Raw genomic sequence first — 18,323 nt, forward strand, 5'->3', positions numbered from 1 at the left:
CAATAAAAAAAGATATCCTCACCCTAACCAGTCTGGCTAAGTGGATAGAGCGTTGGCCTGGGGACTCAAGGGTCCCAGGTTCGATTCTGGTCAAGGGCATGTACCTTGGTTGTGGGCACATCCCTAGTAGGGAGTGTGCAGGAGGCAGCTGATCAATGTTTCTCTCTTATTGATGTTTCTAACTCTCTATCCCTCTCCCTTCCTCTCTGTAAAAAAACAATAAAATATATTTTTTTTAAAAAAGATATCCTCAGGTGAGGATTTAAAACAACAACAACAGAATTATGAGAAAAATAATAATGAATGAACCTCTCATTCCTCCTATTATTTACTGACCACTGAATGTGTAACAACTTCTTCTAAGTCCTCACCATATGTATCTCCATTTCATATATAAGGAAATTAAGAATGAAGAGACTGAACTAATCTAACAAAACACTCAAATTAAGTAACAGAGTCTAAACAAGAACTAGGACAGTTTGATGCAGAACCCATGAATTTTAATCTTAACTACAACGTTACCAAACCTATTCTTCACCAGCCCACATAATACTGCACTTTAGCCACATTAATCTAAACCAGTTAATAATATTATCAATGCCTTCTTCTTCCCAACAATTCTACCACAATACTTTGCCTTGTTCCAAAAGGAACTTACTGCCAGGCTGGCATGGCTCAGTGGTTGAATGTCGACCTATGAACCAGGAGGACATGGTTTGATTCCTGGTCAGAGCACATGCCCGGGTTGCTGGCCTGATCTCCAGTATGGGGCATGCAAGAGGCAGCCAATCAATGATTCTGTCTCATCATTGATGTTTCTCTCTCCCCCTCTCCCTTCCTCTCTAAAGCAATAAAAAAAATATTTAAAACAAAACAAAACAAAACAAGGAACTTAGTGCTATTTATTAAGTAGTGGCAAAAGTAAAATAAAATATACTTACTGGTTTCGGCATTTTTCTTCTCTTTTTGTCACCTTCTTTAAAAATTCTTCACTTCTATAAATCCTATTGTCACCTTCTGTTAAAAAAAAGCATAATTCATCTATTATATTTTTCATATAATGCTTTTATTTAAACGTGTATAAAATAAAATTCAAATATTTTATTTTTTTGAATGTTTATTGAATTTACTGGGGTTACTGGTTAATAAAATTATGTTTCAGGTGTACAATTCTAAAAACTTAAAACATTTTAAAATGTTAAAGTAACATAGTAGTCTCTTGTTTTATTGCCATTTTCAATGTTTTCTATTATCATTTCACATTCTCTAAAAATATTTATAGTTATGATTTAAAATAGCATGCATCTCAAATAGCATAATGTAAAGCATATTGATCACCAACTAAAACTTTAGAGACAACATACAGTAAGGAAACAAGATTGCTCTGGGGCCAAATGCTGTCTCTGAGTCAGGTTCACCCCAGACCCCGACTGCTAGACACAGAGAGTAAAGATGAGGAGAGATGGATTCAGAGGTTAAAGAAATGAATCAAAAAATACTTTCCAACCTTTTCTCTGTGTTGCCAAAGATCAAAGGAAATTCTGATTAATGTAAACTATAAAAGATAACTTTTTAAAGAAAATTATTTTTTCTTTTTGAAAGTTTAAAAATCCAATAGAGAAAATACACAAGTAAGCTTATTCACCTAAGGTTTATAAAACAGTCATGGTCTGCACAATTGCAATTTGCATGCTACTCACCAACAAATTAGTGGCCTTCACTGAAATGTAGATAAAACTAAAGTTAAATTGTATCTTTTCACCCCTATGGCTACAGAAGTGAATCCTAATCCAGGAAAACCATAATGCTACTGCGACTTAGGATAAATGTTCTTACAAACATCTAAAAAATTGGTCTTCACCCTACAAATCTACCAAAAAATCAAACATTCTTAATCATTATTCACTATCCATAAAAAAAGATTGTCATTCCAATTTGAAAATCTATAGTAAGTATATCAGATAAATTATTACTTGAAATCAGCTTATATTGGTAGTATCTTTGCCAAGAAACTTTGTTCATTATACTAGCTTCAACTAAATTAATATACAATTAATTTTGTGTTTCAAAATTATATTACCAGTTGCTTTTTAAGATGCTATAATTAATAAATCTGAAAATTCTCCAACCTGAAATAAAAGTAAAGCATTGAAGTAAGGTAATTTCGCTAAACTGTACTCAATCAATCACATGCCAATAAACCTCCCTACAGAGGGAACTTCCTTCCAAATTATTTTTTATCTATTAAACTCATTTCCTAACTCACCTAATTTCACAGACCTAAACATACTTCAGTTCTATCTTCTAATTCTATACCCTCTTCATCCCACTACCATCTTCTTAGTTCAGATCCTTATCATCTCAGGTCTTAAAACAGCCTCTAATGGATCTGCTCTTAACATCATCTATAAGCTAATAACCCCCAAATCTGTACATTTCTCCAAAACTTGCTTGGCTAACTTGGCTTGCTCAACATCTAAAGATTATCTCAAATATAAAGTGGACCAAACACTTCAACCCCTACCCTATAGCTCAGTCTGCTTTTCCATAAAAGTATTGATAATATCCTATATCAGGGGTGGGCAACCTTTTTGTGAGTGCGTGCCAAAACCAGCAAAATCTGACTCAAAATTCTTCTGCGTGCCAACCCTAATTTTTTGAGAACATGTTATGCCTACTTGATATCTCTTAAGGTGTACATATGTGAAGAACCTTGAAGAAATAATAAAATTCATTTGAGCGACAAAAACACAGTATATGATGATGAAAAATACATTTTTTAACGTATACATGTTATGTAAAATTATTTATTTATCTAACATGCACCTACAATGAATTTATCTGAGACATAAAGAAGTCGATATTAAGAAAAAAATTGTAAATGGAAGATTATAAGAGAGGGTTTCGTGAAACCAAGATGGCGGCATAGGTAAACACCGGAAATTGCTGCCTCGCACAACCATTTCAAAACTACAACTAAAAGACAAAATGGACATCATCCAGAACTACAGGAAGGCTGGCTGAGTGGAAATTCTACAACAAGAAGGAAAGAGAAAAGCACACTGAGACTCAGAGGAGGTGCGGAAGTAAAGTGCAGAGGTATGGAGGCGCACGTGGAAGGGCTGGCAACTGAGGACGCAGTTGTCTTTTTCGATTGGGAGGGAGTCTCAAGCTCCCGACTGCTCCGGGCGAGTCTCTGGGGACCCAGACACATACTGGGAGAAACTGGACTGTCTGGCATAGGTCAGAACTCGAGGGCGGCTTTCTCTCAGAGGTGCTTGCAGCGATTACCGGGACACTGACACCCGGGGCCTTTTAGGGTAGGACTGAGGAGCAGCCATAGCTGTTTGCTCCGCCCTGTTGATTCCTTGAGACCCCGCCCCACCCAGGCTGCGGCAGAGGCTTTTGCATATGAATGCCCTGACCCTTTGCAATCTGAAAATTACCTAACAAACTGCAGCTGGGTCAGAGAGACCCAGAACTTCCAAAAGAAGGCCCAAGGCCCCACAGCAGCTTGCATTACTTCACAGCTGGGCCTCATCTGGGCACCTCCAAACCCCAAACAAAAAAGAGGAATCTGCAGATCTCTCCGTACCTCCTGCTGGGTAGCCTCAAGCAGAGGCTAAATTAGCACCTCCTTAGAGATCCAAGAGCCAGTGTACCCAGTGGTCAGAGTGGGACCATCCAGATTACAACTCCTTAGATCCATAAGGGACACACTCAGGGGGCAGACTCAGGGAGCACCAAAGCCCCATTGCAGCAAGTCTTTCCCCAGAAGGGTGTCTTCAGCATAGAAGTTCTCCCACTGCAGACACAGCTGATTCTCACAGCCAATTGGCCTGGAGGACAATTCCTCCCAGTGATACCTACAACAATCAAGGCTTAACTACAACAAGACTGTGCACAAAGCCCAGAAAGGGGTGCACCAAGAGTGTCCACCTCAGGTAATTGGGGAGGCTGAGCCACTGGGCCCTATAGGACACCTAGCACACAAAGCCACTCTATCAACACAGGGAAGCAACCAAAATTCAGAGACAAAGAAACAGGTCACAAATGACAGAAATGGAGGAAAGCAAACTACTAGATATAGAGTTCAAAACAAAACTTAAAAGGTTTTTCAAGAATTTTCTAGAAACCGCCAATAAATTTATTGAGACCCTCAAGAAATCTAGTCAGACCCTCGAGAATATGAACAAGGACCAACTAGAAATTAAGCATTCACTGACTGAAATAAAGATTATACAGAGTTCCAACAGCAGACTAGAGGATCGCAAGAATCAAGTCAAAGATTTGAAATACGAAGAAGCAAAAATCACCCAACCAGAAAAACAAAAAGAAAAAAGAATCCAAAAATACGAAGATAGTGTAAGGAGCCTCTGGGACAACTTCAACCGTACCAACATCCGAATTATGGGGGTGCCAGAAGAAGAGGGAGAGCAAGATATTGAAAACTTATTTGAAGAAATAATGACAGAAAACTTCCCCTACCTGGTGAAAGAAATAGACTTACAAGTCCAGGAAGCACAGAGAACCCCAAACAAAAGGAATCCAAAGAGGACCACACTAAGACACATCATAATTAAAATGCCAAGGGCAAAAGACAAAGAGAGAATCTTAAAAGCAGCAAGAGAAAAAAAGTCAGTTACCTACAAGGGAGTACCCATACGACTGTCAGCTGATTTCTCAACAGAAACTACGCAGGCCAGAAGGGAGTGGCAAGAAATATTCAGTGATGAATAGCAAGAACCTACAACCAATATTACTTTACCCAGCAAAGCTATCATTCAGAATTGAAGGTCAGATAAAGAGCTTCACAGATAAGAAAAAACTAAAGGAGTTCATCACCACCAAACCAGCATTATACGAAATGCTGAAAGGTATCCTTTAAGAAGAGGAAGAAGAAGAAAAAGGTAAAGATACAAATTATGAACAACAAATAACACATCTATCAACAAGTGAATCTAAAAATCAAGTGAATAAATAATCTGATGAACAGAATAAACTGGTGAATATAATAAAATCAGGGGCATAGAAAGGGAGTGGACTGACAATTCTCGGGGGGGAAAGGGTTGTGGGGGGTGCAGGAAGAGACTGGACAAAAATCGTACACCTATGGATGAGGAGAGTGGGGGGCGAGGGGGGGGCGGTAAGGGCAGAGGGTGGGGTGGGAACCGGGTGGAGGGGAGCTACGGGGGGAAAAAGAGGAACAACTGTAATAATCTGAACAAAAAAGATTTAATTTAAAAATAAAAAAAACTTACTAGGGGGAAATTTAATAAAATTAATTCTTTAAAAAAAGAGAGAGAGAGAGGGTTTTGCGTGCCAGCAAAAGTTAGCGGTGTGCCATGTTTGGCAGGCGTGCCAGGGGTTGCCCACCCCTGTCCTACATGAGCCCAATATGCTAAGTGTCCAGTTGTCCATCCAATCAATCAAAATGTAATATGCTAATGATAGGCTGAGCCACTCAACCACTCGCTGATGTGCACTGACCACCAGGGTGCAGATAGACCGGTCAACCAGTCACTATGACGTGCACTGACCACCAGGGGGCAGACGCTGACCGGTAGGTTAGCTTGTGGCTGGGGTCTGGCTAATCGGGACTAAGCGAGACGGGCTGGACATGCCCTGGAGCCCTCCCTCAGTAACTCCCCTGCCCTGACTGTGCACCAGTGGGGTCCCTCGGCCTGGCCTGTGCCCTCTCGCAATCTGGGACCCCTCGGAGGATGTCGGAGAGCCGATTTCAGCCCGATCCCGCAGGCCAGGCTGAGGGACTCCACTGGTGCACAAATTCATGCACCAGGCCTCTAGTATTTCTAGAAAATTACTCACTGTATTTTTTTCATAGCTCTACTACATCTGCAGGTATAATCCTCTTTTCATTTCACTTTTGCCTTCCATTTTGTTTGATTAATTTTGCCAGAAGTTTGCTTAGTTTATTGGTCTAAAGGCCAGCTTTCAGTTTTGATATTGTTTCTTATATGATTTTCTCTGTTGTTAATTTGTGTCCTTTTCCTCATTTTTTTTTCTCATTAGTTGGCTTTACTCTGTGGCTCATTTTCTAATCCCTAAAACTGAAAGGTTACCTAGGTAATTTCCAATCTTTTTTCTTTTCTAATACGTGCATTAAGGTCAGAAACTAAGCATGTCCAAGTATAAGGCAGCTCCAAATATAAAGTGATTCTATTTTTCCAGTTAGAATATTTTAAAATAATTATCTGAATATGTAAAATAAACAAATATATATTTATTAGTATACTTAACACATTGCGAACAAGTAGTTTTATTGCTAGCTTTACCCAGTGGCCAGGTAAGTTTCTACTGAATGAGTACAAAAAAACATTTTACATAAATGTTAAAGGCACGCTTTAAAATTAAATACCCATTGCATGTTGAAGTGAGAATTCTCGTGATCCGTCCTCAATGTGTTAAATATTAAAATACATAAACTGTAGACTATTGATTTTGTCAGACAGAATATTGTTTGCTTTATCTCGTATTTCATAGAAAATTTTTGACACAAGACATGAGTGCATCAAAACTTTCTGAATCACAGTAAATTTCCCCAAATTACATAAGCATTTTTTGAATCACTGTATTATACTATCACTAAAATTTTTATCCCCAAGCCACAACTACCCATTTATAGAAAATATTAGGACTGTCTTGCTTATTTGTACCCTTTAGATATATTTTACTATCTACAGTGTAGCCAGAGTGTATTATTTTTTAGTGATTTTTTTTAGCACCAGATCTGTGCTAGATTTCCTTGCCTCTTATCAGATGAGTTCTGAGCTTTCCAAACTCACAGGTACTAAAAGGCACTTCAGGTCAACGTGCCAGTCTTGAACTTTCATGTTCAAAACAAAGAGAACGGACGTGAGGATTTCTTATGCTCAAGAGAAAGAGAACACGAGAATTACAATGAGAGTTTCTAAGAACACAAATATAAATAAATTTGTCTGAAGAATATTTTTTGAGAAAATATCTTACCTTCTATTTGAATCCATAATATTTTTCTAAGTCATTATAGTGGTTTTCCACATGTTTTTATATGTACTTTTTCATGGTTGTTTAACTCTAAATGTTTCATTTTTCCAATTATAATTTCTAATCACTACTAAGAACTTTAAGTTTTCAAATGTACTATCTTTTTATTACTTATTCTAAGTTTACTATACTACAAATAGTTCATTTAGATATCCTTTATGTTTAGAACTTGGTCAGTTTAGTTTCTTTTTTTTTTACCAAAAAAAGTTTCTTTAACATAAATAAAAACATATTTGCTGCATCTGATAAGCTAGATCAAGCTAGACCAAGTATTTAATGTTTTATTTATAGTCTTTCTACTATTATTCATTTTAGGGTACTTAATTTGAGAAAAAAAATGGATTAAATTTTCCCAAGTCTGATTGTGGATATTAATTTCTTCTTGTAAAATGTATACGCTTTAGGCTATGTTATTAGGTGCACATAGGTTTACAAGTGTTACATCTTTACAGTGGATACTTTCCTTTTCCACTAAGTAGTAATTTAATTGCATATAGAATTCTACATTGATGGTTATTCCCTCAGCATTTGGAAGATATTCTTTTTCTGGGATCTGTTACTGCTGATGAGAAGTCCGCTGTCAATCTAACTCATTCCTTTGAGGTAATACGCCTTTCATCTCTGCTTCCCTTTTAAGATTTTTTTGGGGGGAATGGAAGTGTTCTTCAGAATCGCTTTTATTTTCCTTGTTCAAAATTAGGTAAGCTTTCTGACAACTGTGGCTTTTCTAAACTCTGAAAAGTATTAGCCATTATTTCTTTCCCATTTTATATTTCCATTCAGCAGTTCTTCTTATATACATAATGGGTATCTAATATCTCTAGTCAGGTAAATAAATATCAAGTGTGTGGGTATGCAGAATTTCTGAAGCTACGTTATCACTCAAATATTAATGGGAGGATTGTGTTCTTTTCCTTTAAGAAATAATTTACCCACGTTTTCAATATCAGAATTACTTCAAGTTATATTCTATTGCAGCGGTTCTCAACCTGTGAGTCGCGACCCCTTTGGCGGTCGAACGACCCTTTCACAGGGGTCGCCTAAGACCATCCTGCATATCAGATATTTACATTACGATTCATAACAGTAGCAACATTACAGTTATGAAGTAGCAACAAAAATAATTTTATGGTTGGGTCACAACATGAGGAACTGTATTTTAAAGGGCCAGACAGTTGAGAACCACTGTTCTATTGGAAAGGACCTTTGAAGCAAAATAATACATTATTAAAGTTTTAGATTTATAAAGAACTCTGATGACATAAAAGTATATGATACATCAATATACATGAACCAGGTTTTTACACAAGTTAATTACATTTTTTAAACCTCCAACAAGCCTAACTGATCTAAATAAACTGTGGGAAGTGCAGGACCTAACCAAAGCTTTTGCAAATACAGATTCAGTTAACTTCTAAAAGAAGCTTCTAAAAATGTATATTTTCAGGTTAATGTTCTCTCTTAAAATTCTAGTTAGCCTTCACCCTATTTTACTGCAGTTAATTGTAAGTTATATGAGAATAATGTGGTTCTACCTCCTTATTTAACAGTTGAATATAGAGTGATTATTCAACAATGCCTTGTATTTATAGAATACTTCATAGTTGTATGTTCTTATACATCAATTTTCTACTAACAAAAATTAGGAGACAGTAAGACAGGTCGCATCATGGATACTTTACAGAAACGTGCATAAAAGTGATTTTTCCTAAATCACATGGGTAATAAGTGACCAAGTCTTTTTGACACATAGAATCCAGAGTTCTATCATATACTAACCTGTCTTCCTCATTTTAAAAATCAGATGAGAATTTATTTCACTAAATTGCTTATATATCAGTTACTAGCTTATCTATATATATAAAAGCCTAAGCGACCGGTCGACCAGATGACTGGATGATCAGGTGACCAGCTGGTAGCTATGACGTGCACTGACCACCAGGGAGCAGACACTTACTGCGGGAGCTGCCCCCTGGTGGTCAGTGTCCTTCCACAGTGGGAGCACCACTCAGCTGACCGACGGGTGCCAGATGGCGAGCTCATGGCTGGCGAATGCAGCTGTGGTGGCATGAGTCGTTCCCCCCTCCCATCTCTGCAGCAGTGCTACTGAGCAGTGGAAGCAGCAGGTGCAGCAGGGCCTGGATGAGCGGGAGCGGCGCCCCGGCCACCTGCCACCTGTTGCTTCACGCACTACTACATCCCTCAGGGAATGTCAGACTGCCAGTTTCCAACATCCCCTGAGGGGTTCCGGATTGCTAGAGGGCGCAGGCCAGGCTGAGAGACCCCACCAGTGCATGAATCCATGCACTGGGCCTCTAGTCCTATATAATAAAAGTCTAATATGCTAAGTGTCCGACCGTTCATTCCACCATTCCGCCAGTTGCATGATGCACACTGACTACCAGGGGGCAGACGCTCTGACTGGTAGGTTAGCTTGCTGTTGGGGTCTGGCCGATCGGGACTGGGTGAGATGGGCCAGACATGCCCTAGACCAGTGGTCGGTAAACTGCGGCCCCTTGAGTGTGGCTCTTCCACAAAATACCACGTGCAGGCACACACATACAGGGCGATTGAAACTTCGTGGCCACACTCAAAGGGCCAAAGAGCCGCATGTGGCTCGCGAGCCGCAGTTTGCCGACCACTGCCCTAGACGAATCCATGCACTGGGCGGTTTTGGCCCGATTCCTGCAGGCCAAGCCAAGGGACCCCACCAGTGTACAAATGCATGCACTGGGCCTCTAGTATACTATGATACAGATAAGAATTCTGCCTTAAATTTTTTAGGATGAGGCTGTGTATATATGTAATTAAAACCTACGTTTTTAGCCAATTAAGTGATTATTGAAAAATATATCACAAAATTATTTAACCTCAACTAAACATTTCTAGAACTTCTGATTGTATTAGTATATTATTCTTGAAACTGGCATCATTTGTTAGTAGAACAGACAAACGTCACATGAAAAGACATGATACCTAGATACATATCATAGGGTTCCACCTCCAATTGAGTCATCTTGAATACTGTCAGTGTCTTCCTTTCTTTCCTTTCTAAAAAATGGCAATATATAATCACCTAAGCCACTGTATATCAAAGATATATAATAAATATCAACTATTCTTCCCTCCTCCCACTCTTCATAAATTTCTTAGAGTGGGCTGACCCTACCTTTTGTCCTTACTGACTCCCCATAAGCAATGAAACACAATCATGGCAGCAAAATAACCAAAAATTAAGAGATGCTGCCAGAATACATGTCCCACTTCCAGAAAATTTCATGTATGAATATGTCCTCAACACTAAATGTGTCACATTTTATAAATAAAACATTCTCTTCTTTGTCCTTTAACTCTAACGGGGACCCTAAAACAGCCTCCTCTCTACCTCACACAATGGAAAAACAGCCTCGTACTCAACACCTTGAGCTCTAGTAAGTCAGCAGCAAAACAGACTCTTTCCCACCTGTCAGGTGGTAAAACAGGTGTTAAGTCTAGTCCATACTAGGCCTACATTAAAGCTTCAATAATTTTTACCAGGTTGCCTAATTTTACTCTTGATATTCTTTCCCCCAAGCCTAAATGTAATTTTTCCTGTCTTGTACCCAAACCTACCTGTAAATTTTTTTGTTTTTGTTCTTTTTTCTCGACACAAAAGAAATCTCTGAACACAATTTTGGTCTCTCCACAGACTAAAAAAATGACAAAAGAATTCCTCTGCCAATAAACTGAATTAATAAGGTGACTCTGGCAGTCAAATCAACACAATAACAGCAGCTACAAAAAACAAGTTCTTAATCTTCTGCCACCACAGGCCCCTCTGGAGAAGCCTGCGAAGCTCTTCCTAGGAAAGTATGTTTAAATGCACACAGTAGGCCTGGCCTGGTAGGTCAGTTGGTTAGCATTGTCCCACCAAGGTCGTGGGCTCAATCCCTGGTCAGGATGCATACAAGAATCAACCAATGAACACACAAACACGTGGAATAACAAATCAATGTTTCTCTCTCTCTTCCTTTCTCAAAAATCAATCAATAAATGACACTTAAAATGCACACACTAAAATAACACCAAAAATAATTACATTGAAATTATCAAAATATAAAAAGCACAAATTTATAAAACAGTAATATATGTGCTTCTTTATTAATCTTTCAACAATATCTACTAGTGGGCCTAATAATTAAACTTCTAAGTAATGATGAGTATGAATGTCGTTTTAAGATATCTGCAACAGTAATGGATCTGCAATTTCTATTGGAAACAGTCTCTGCTACTGCTAATTGCTACCGCTGCCCACTTTCATAATGAAAGGAAATATGTAAAGATGTAACCTTTTTCCCTATCCAAGTTCACAGACCCATAGGCTTAAAACCTCTAATATACACAGAAATATGTTTATTATGTTTAGCTCAGTGTTAAGACTGTATTTAATAGCAATAATAATGCACTTTTACCTATATAATGCCATGTGATTCCCTAAGTGAAACAAAAAGGACAAGAATTTTAAGCTCCATTTTGCAAATAAAGAAACAGGCCAAAGGCAAGGACAAGGGTAGTGAATGGAGGGAGTAGTTGTAGAATGCTCACTATTCAACCACTGTATCTACATTATATAATTTTCCTAACAGCTCTTCCTCCCCCTGCCCAACATAGGTGTCACAATCCCTCATTCTTCTAATAAGGAAATGCAGGTTCAGGTAAGTGACTTGCACAAAGTACTAAGGCTAGTTAACAAAGTCAGAGGTCCATGGAAATCCTAGTCCTGGGCTCTTGACATTCTGCCCTTTTCTAACATCATTCTAGACAAGTTCATCCCAAGCAATGACTAGAACACATTAATACTGGTATTATCACCTCTGAAAATGAATTTCGTGTAAGGGTGATATGCAGTTCTAAATAAGAAATTAAGTACTTTTTTTGTAGGAAATTATTTTTGTTCAAGAATATTTTCAAGGGCCCTAACTGGCTTGGCTCAGTGGATAGAGTGTCAGCCTGCGGACTGAAGGGTCGCAGGCTCGATTCCAGTCAAGGGCATATGCCTGGGTTGCAGGCTCGATCCCCAGTAGGGGGCGTACGAGAGGCAGCCGATCAATGATTCTCTCTCTTCACTGATGTATCTATCTCTCTCCCTCTCCCTTCCTCTCTGAAATCAATAAAAATATTTTTTTAAAAGAATATTTTCAAGGAAATGAAATATTCAACATTTTTAGCAAAATATACATGTTACTGAAAATGCAATGTCTAGAACTTAAATATAAAGGAAAACTGCAATATTTTTAAAATTTTTATATTGAATTTACATTCTCTTCTAAATTAATTTTATAAATTTAAAAGAAACACCATATCTGTATTATTCCCAAGGTAGGTAGAAAAATAACATTATCACTCACAATGATTAATTTTAAACACCAAAAGAAAGTTAAATCCAGTACAATTTCCTCATTTTACCTTTATGAAAACATAAAAAATTCATATAATAAATGTTTAAAATAGAAAAACAAAGATAGGTTCAAATCTGTTGCACTGAAATATTTACTCGTTTATACACACAAAAGTGCGTAACACACTTTATGATGTACAATATGGCACAACTATATTCCATCAGAGTGTGACCTCTGTAGTTTACACCTCAAATGTAAAGAGTATTTAGCATATGATTATAAATATCTGAATGTATGAAAGATATCTTAAAGCAGGGGTTGGCAAACTTTTTCAGTAAAGGACCAGAGAAGTAAACTTTTTAAGTTTTGTGGATCTTAAGGTCTATGTTGCAACACCTGTTGTTGTAGCCTGAAAGCAGACATAGGTAATACGTAAACAAATGAGTTATAATGTATTCAAATAAAACTTTATTTACAAAAACAGGCAGCAGGTTGGATTTGGCTCATAGGCCATAGTTTGTCAACTCCTGCCTTAAAGTATTTTAGCAGGAAATCAATGCTTTTATTACATAATTTAAGTAAATGTGGTACCCATTAAGATATGAACTCACATATTCATGCTAGATTATGTATGACTGATCAATCTTGGATCTGATTTTGAATGGGCATAAGAAAGAACCCAAGACATTTGGTATATGACTAAGGCAAATAATCTAATGGGAACAGTTAGAAGAAGGGTAATTCCATTACCATCGCCAGTGACTGGTTAGGTATATAAAGTACCCAATCCTGACCAAGGAGACTAGGTATCTGGGGGGGGGGGGGGGGGGCTTCTGTGAGAGAGACAGTTGGATACGAACGGAATGGGATGCTAGCCCTGCTGCAGCCATATTGGAAGCAAGGGAAAGCAGTTTTAACTATGAAGCTGAAGGGAAGACCACAGGGCAGAGAATTGGTACAAGAATGAGTCCTTTATGTCATTATTGTTATTCTTATGTAAGATGGTAAATTTCCTCATTATTGAAGCACGTTTGAGACTTTTCTGTTATAACAGCCAAAGCATCTTAAATGATATAAGGACTTGAAGGTGAAGACTGCTAACTTCACAATTTCACCTGCAGCCATCCTTATTAATTACAACTCTTCACAAAGACATATTTAAGGTCCTAAAAGCCCAGAGACTACCTACAACTCAGAAAAATATACTGATACTGAAATTCATAACTTTATAGTTTCTGTAATTGTGGAGAAAATAAAACAATGCAGTACCTTCTTCTTTGATACTGTATCTAAGACATTCTTTCATTAATATTTTTTTTCTCTCTAAAGCAGGGGTTAGCAAACTTTTTCTATAAAGGGCCACAGAGTATTTACTTTAGGTTTTGCAAAAAGTACAAACTCTGCTATTATAGCTCAAGAGCAACCAATATGTAAACAAATGGCATTTCTGTGTTCCAATAAAACTTTATTTACATCCCTGGCCCACATGGCTCAGTTGGTTGGAGCATCATGCCATACAGGGAAAGGTCATGGGTTTGATTCCCATCAGGGCACATACCTAGGTTGCAGTTCTGTCCCCAGGTGGGGCACCTATACCTATGAGAGGCAACCTATCAATGTTTCTCTCTCACATGGATGTTACTTTCTTTCTCTCCCTCCCTTCCTCTAAAATCAATGAAAACATATCCTCTGGTGAGAATTAAGATTTTTAAAAAATTTTATTTACAAAAGCAGGCTGGATTTGGCCTTGCAAACCAGTTTGCTGACCTGATCTCTAAATGGTTAACAGTAAAGAGATTATCTCTCTTAAACAAATCAACTTTACTAGAACTTAAAAATAGTTTATTTAAAATGTGTACAAATTATGTAGAAACGTAAAGTAAACTTTTCTTGCGCAGTCTATTCATACCCATTAGATCATTTGATATAGTCTAGTTACCTTATTTATATATAACATACTGTTAAAATGTAACAATATTTTGTTATCAGATATTACAGTAGAAAAAAATATAAAACTTAATTCATATGCAAATTTGCATCTACTCACCAAATAAAAATAAGTATTTTAAATTAGTGAATTTGAAAAATTTCTCTACATACATAGTAATTATTCAAAGAAAAATATCACCCTCTATATCTAACCTGAATGAACAGCTCTCTTCCAGGAGGCTGACATTAGAGTTAAAAATAGAATAAGGAAATGAATCAAATGGACCATATTTTCCTTTCAATCAGATCCGTGGTACAAAGATACACATTATATGGCCATTTCACCACCCAAAACCATAAACCCTTTTTCAAAGGACACCATTTTCCAGTGGCATTTTATATACCATACTCTAAGAAAACAGAAGGTGAATTTCACCTTTAATCATTAAGTCAAGAAAAAATGTGCACATATACGTAAGCACATTTAAGAATTATTATAGGATAGCAATTTTAACCTTTTTCATCTCATGGTACACATAATTACTAAAATTCTGTGGCACACCAAAAAACATATATTTTTGTCCATCTGACAAAAAAAATTGGTGTAATTTTGATTCATTCACACTGGACAGCTTTTGTTGTACTGGCTGTTGTCATTTTTTTATTTGACAAGCTAAGGGAAAAGAGGTCAGTGGCCCTGACTAAATAGTCAGGTATTGCATGTTTTAAAAATTCTTGCGGCACCCAGCTGAAAATAGCTGTTATAGGAAATGCCATTGTGTTATTCCATTCAAATGATAGAATTCTGAGAAACATTAATTAATGTTTAACAATAATAAACACCCTTTCAACGTGTTACAAAATAACCTTATTTTTACAGACTTTAAAGTAAGAAATAAGATCTATAAAGTACATATATATAAGTACTGGCATTTTCTATATACAAGGAATTGTTAGTAGCAATTACCAATGAGAAATATGACTGGGAAAGAGGTTGGAGGGTTCTGGGGAGTGAGGTCTTTTACTTTTCCCTTTTACATCTTTTTGGGCCTTTAAACTTTCTCCTAAAATGTATTACTTTTTTAGCCTTTTAAAATGGTTTAAAATATATGTTCAATATAAGTTAATACTGAGACATATTCCAGGAACTAAAATGAAAAGGAAAGGCAGAAGTTCTCTGAAGGAAGCTAGACATCGAGGAACTCTCCAGGGTCAGGCTGGCCACTTCCACCACTGTTGAGAGGTGAGCAGACACTGACTGACTGTAGAAGCTAGGGGAGTTCCCCCACAGGATCAGCCTGAGGCTTAAAACCACCTGGGAAGGGTGGAGTCCACAGCAATTCAGTCCAGTTCCACTGATCCAGTACCCAAGAGTAGTATCTATGTAGGTAAGAAGTGCACCCTTGCCCTAGCAGGTTTGGTTCAGTGGATAGAGCATCGACCGGCCTGCAGACTAAAGGATCTCGGGTTAGATTCCTGCCAGTTGGGGCTTGATCCCTAGTAGGGGGCATGCAGGAGACAGCCAATCAGTGATTCTCTCATCATTGACTTTTCAATGTCTCTCTCCCTCTCCCTTCCTCTCTGAAATCAATAAAAATATTTTTTTTAAACATACTTTATTGATTTTTTACAGAGGAAGGGAGAGAGATAGAGAGTTAGAAACATCGATGAGAGAGAAACATCGATCAGCTGCCTCCTGCACATCTCCCACTGGGGATGTGCCCGCAATCCAGGTACATGCCCTTGACTGGAATCGAACCTGGGACCTTTCAATCCGCAGGCCGACGCTCTATCCACTGAGCCAAACCGGTTTCGGCAAAAAAATTTTTTTTTTTTTTTAAAGTACACCCTAGCTCAGTGATGGCGAACCTTTTGAGCTTGGCGTGTCAGCATTTTGAAAAACCCTAACTTAACTCTGGTGCCGTGTCACATATAGAAATTTTTTGATATTTGCAACCATAGTAAAACAAAGACTTATATTTTTTATATTTATTTTATACATTTAAATGCCATTTAACAAAGAAAAATCAACCAAAAAAATGAGTTCGCGTGTCACCTCTGACACACGTGTCATAGGTTCGCCATCACTGCCCTAGCTTTTGGTCTGCAGGAGGTCCACACCATCCAAGAATCTACTTCCTAGATTCACAAAAGTAGCATAAAATTCCATTATAGCTAATGGAATTTATTACCTATCAGGTATGCTCTATCAGCATAGCTCAGTCTTCACAATCTTAATAGAACACTTTTTTTTTAAGGCTTTGGTCTTTGGGAAGTATTAGTTAAAATTTGCCATTTTTAAATGGCGTAAGTTAAAATGCAGTAAGTTAGAAATGAATGAAAAGCAAGGCTCCCACCATCATCCAACATTTCAGACTCTACTATAGCAGACTATGCATAGACTAAAGATTGAGCACTGAAATTAAAACGAAATATGTACACTTCCAACAGCCTGCAAAGGATAAAAATAGTAAAATCCAATTCTGCTCTTGGGAACAGTGAAGCAATAAACAAGAAACAACCCTTGTTCCCTCTCCCTGAGACTACTGAGAGTTAGCAAGAGGGAGAAAGAATAGTAAAGCCTGTCATTTCTTACACCAGGAAAAAGAATGAATTTAATTTCCCGTTAAGAAGTAATGCATAAAACGAAGGACAGATGCAATATACTCTCCATACACCAAAATTACACTTATTCTACAAATATTTCTGAGCTCTCGTACCTGCTCTTCCATGTGTGAGGATACGGGAGTAAACAAAACAATGTATCATCCACAAGCGCAATAATTTACTATTTCTAAATGCCATAGTCAAATTTTGTCTCATTTAAATGAAACTGTAAAGCATTCCAATGTATATATAGTAGATATCCATTCCTTACGAATAATGTACTGTTTATTAAATCCCATCCTATATAAAAGTGATTAAACAAAAGTCGGTGCAATCCTTTTTATAGCATACTATTGACTTCAAAATGAGTGTTCTAAATGTCGTCCTCCTGGAGGTAAACTATTATTGTTAGTCTCTCTGGAAGACAAGGCACACCGGTGAAAGCAATGGAATTCTGAAAATAAAGAAGTCTGAGTATTAATCTCTTCTCGAATCTAAGCATGCTGTTTTGGCAAATGGATTAAACCATTATTTATCCAGCAAAATGAACGGGGCAATTGTTCCTTCAGAGCTCCGTCAGCAATATAACAGGGTATTTAGTGTTCGTGTTCTAAAAAAATGCAGCGTAAACAATAGATCGCAATGTCTACTATCGAATAAACCCTAACTATCTCGGGCTTTTAGGTTCACATCATGCCGGTCTTGGTGCCAACGGACTCGTTAAAATGTCTTCGGGAGAATCTCAACTGTTATTTCAACGTATGTATCTTTGATGAAGTTGACTTCACACTTCCAACCTCATGAATAACCACCACTAAAGGGGGAAAAAAACACACCAAATAGTGGGAGTGGCTAAAGAGCCACGGTATCTGCATAGGAAGCGGGGTGCTTTTTTTAAAACTGAAATCATGCCGTGCCCCCCTTTCCCAGGTGGCCCGGGAACTCAGTTCAGAGCCCTTTGCAGGAAGGGGGGCCGGGAGGTACTCAACCCGCCCGCTGGGGTCTAAGGCACCAAAGCGGCTGCCCCGGCCCCGAAAGCGGAGGCTCCGAGGCCGCCGCAGCAGGTAGCGGGGCGGCGGGAGCGCGGCCTCGGCTCGGGGTGCGGGCGGCCGGGAGCGGTGCGCGCCCCAAGCCCGGAACGCGCCATCCCCGAGCCACGAGTGCGGCCGCACGCTCTCTAGTAACTCAACACCCTCCCCTGCACCCGAGGCCGGAGGCTCCCGAATGCCTCCCCGCCCGGCGCCGGCCCTCCTCGCGGCTGCATTTCCAAACTGTCCGCAGGACGCGCGGGCGGCCGGGCCGCGCCCAGGCGGGGTAACCCGCCCGCCCCGAGCTCCGGGTCCGGGCCGACGCCCGAGGCGG

At 38.5% G+C, this 18,323-nt stretch overlaps 1 protein-coding gene across 3 annotated transcripts in view; it reads right to left on the reverse strand.

Moving 5' to 3' along the window:
• The window catches only part of RDX (radixin), a 75,852-nt gene extending 74,822 nt beyond the window's left edge, over positions 1 to 1,030 (reverse strand). For all 3 annotated transcript variants that reach the window (XM_023762979.1, XM_023762978.1, XM_023762977.1), the window contains exon 1: positions 942 to 1,030. In XM_023762979.1, the coding sequence (XP_023618747.1) occupies positions 942 to 953 (12 nt within the window). In that variant the 5' untranslated portion in view covers positions 954 to 1,030. The remainder of the gene's footprint in view (positions 1 to 941) is intronic.
• Between the last annotated feature and the right edge of the window lie 17,293 nt (positions 1,031 to 18,323).

The sequence above is a fragment of the Myotis lucifugus genome, unplaced genomic scaffold, assembly GCF_000147115.1.
Source record: "Myotis lucifugus unplaced genomic scaffold, Myoluc2.0 scaffold_270, whole genome shotgun sequence".
Lineage (NCBI taxonomy): Eukaryota > Metazoa > Chordata > Mammalia > Chiroptera > Vespertilionidae > Myotis > Myotis lucifugus.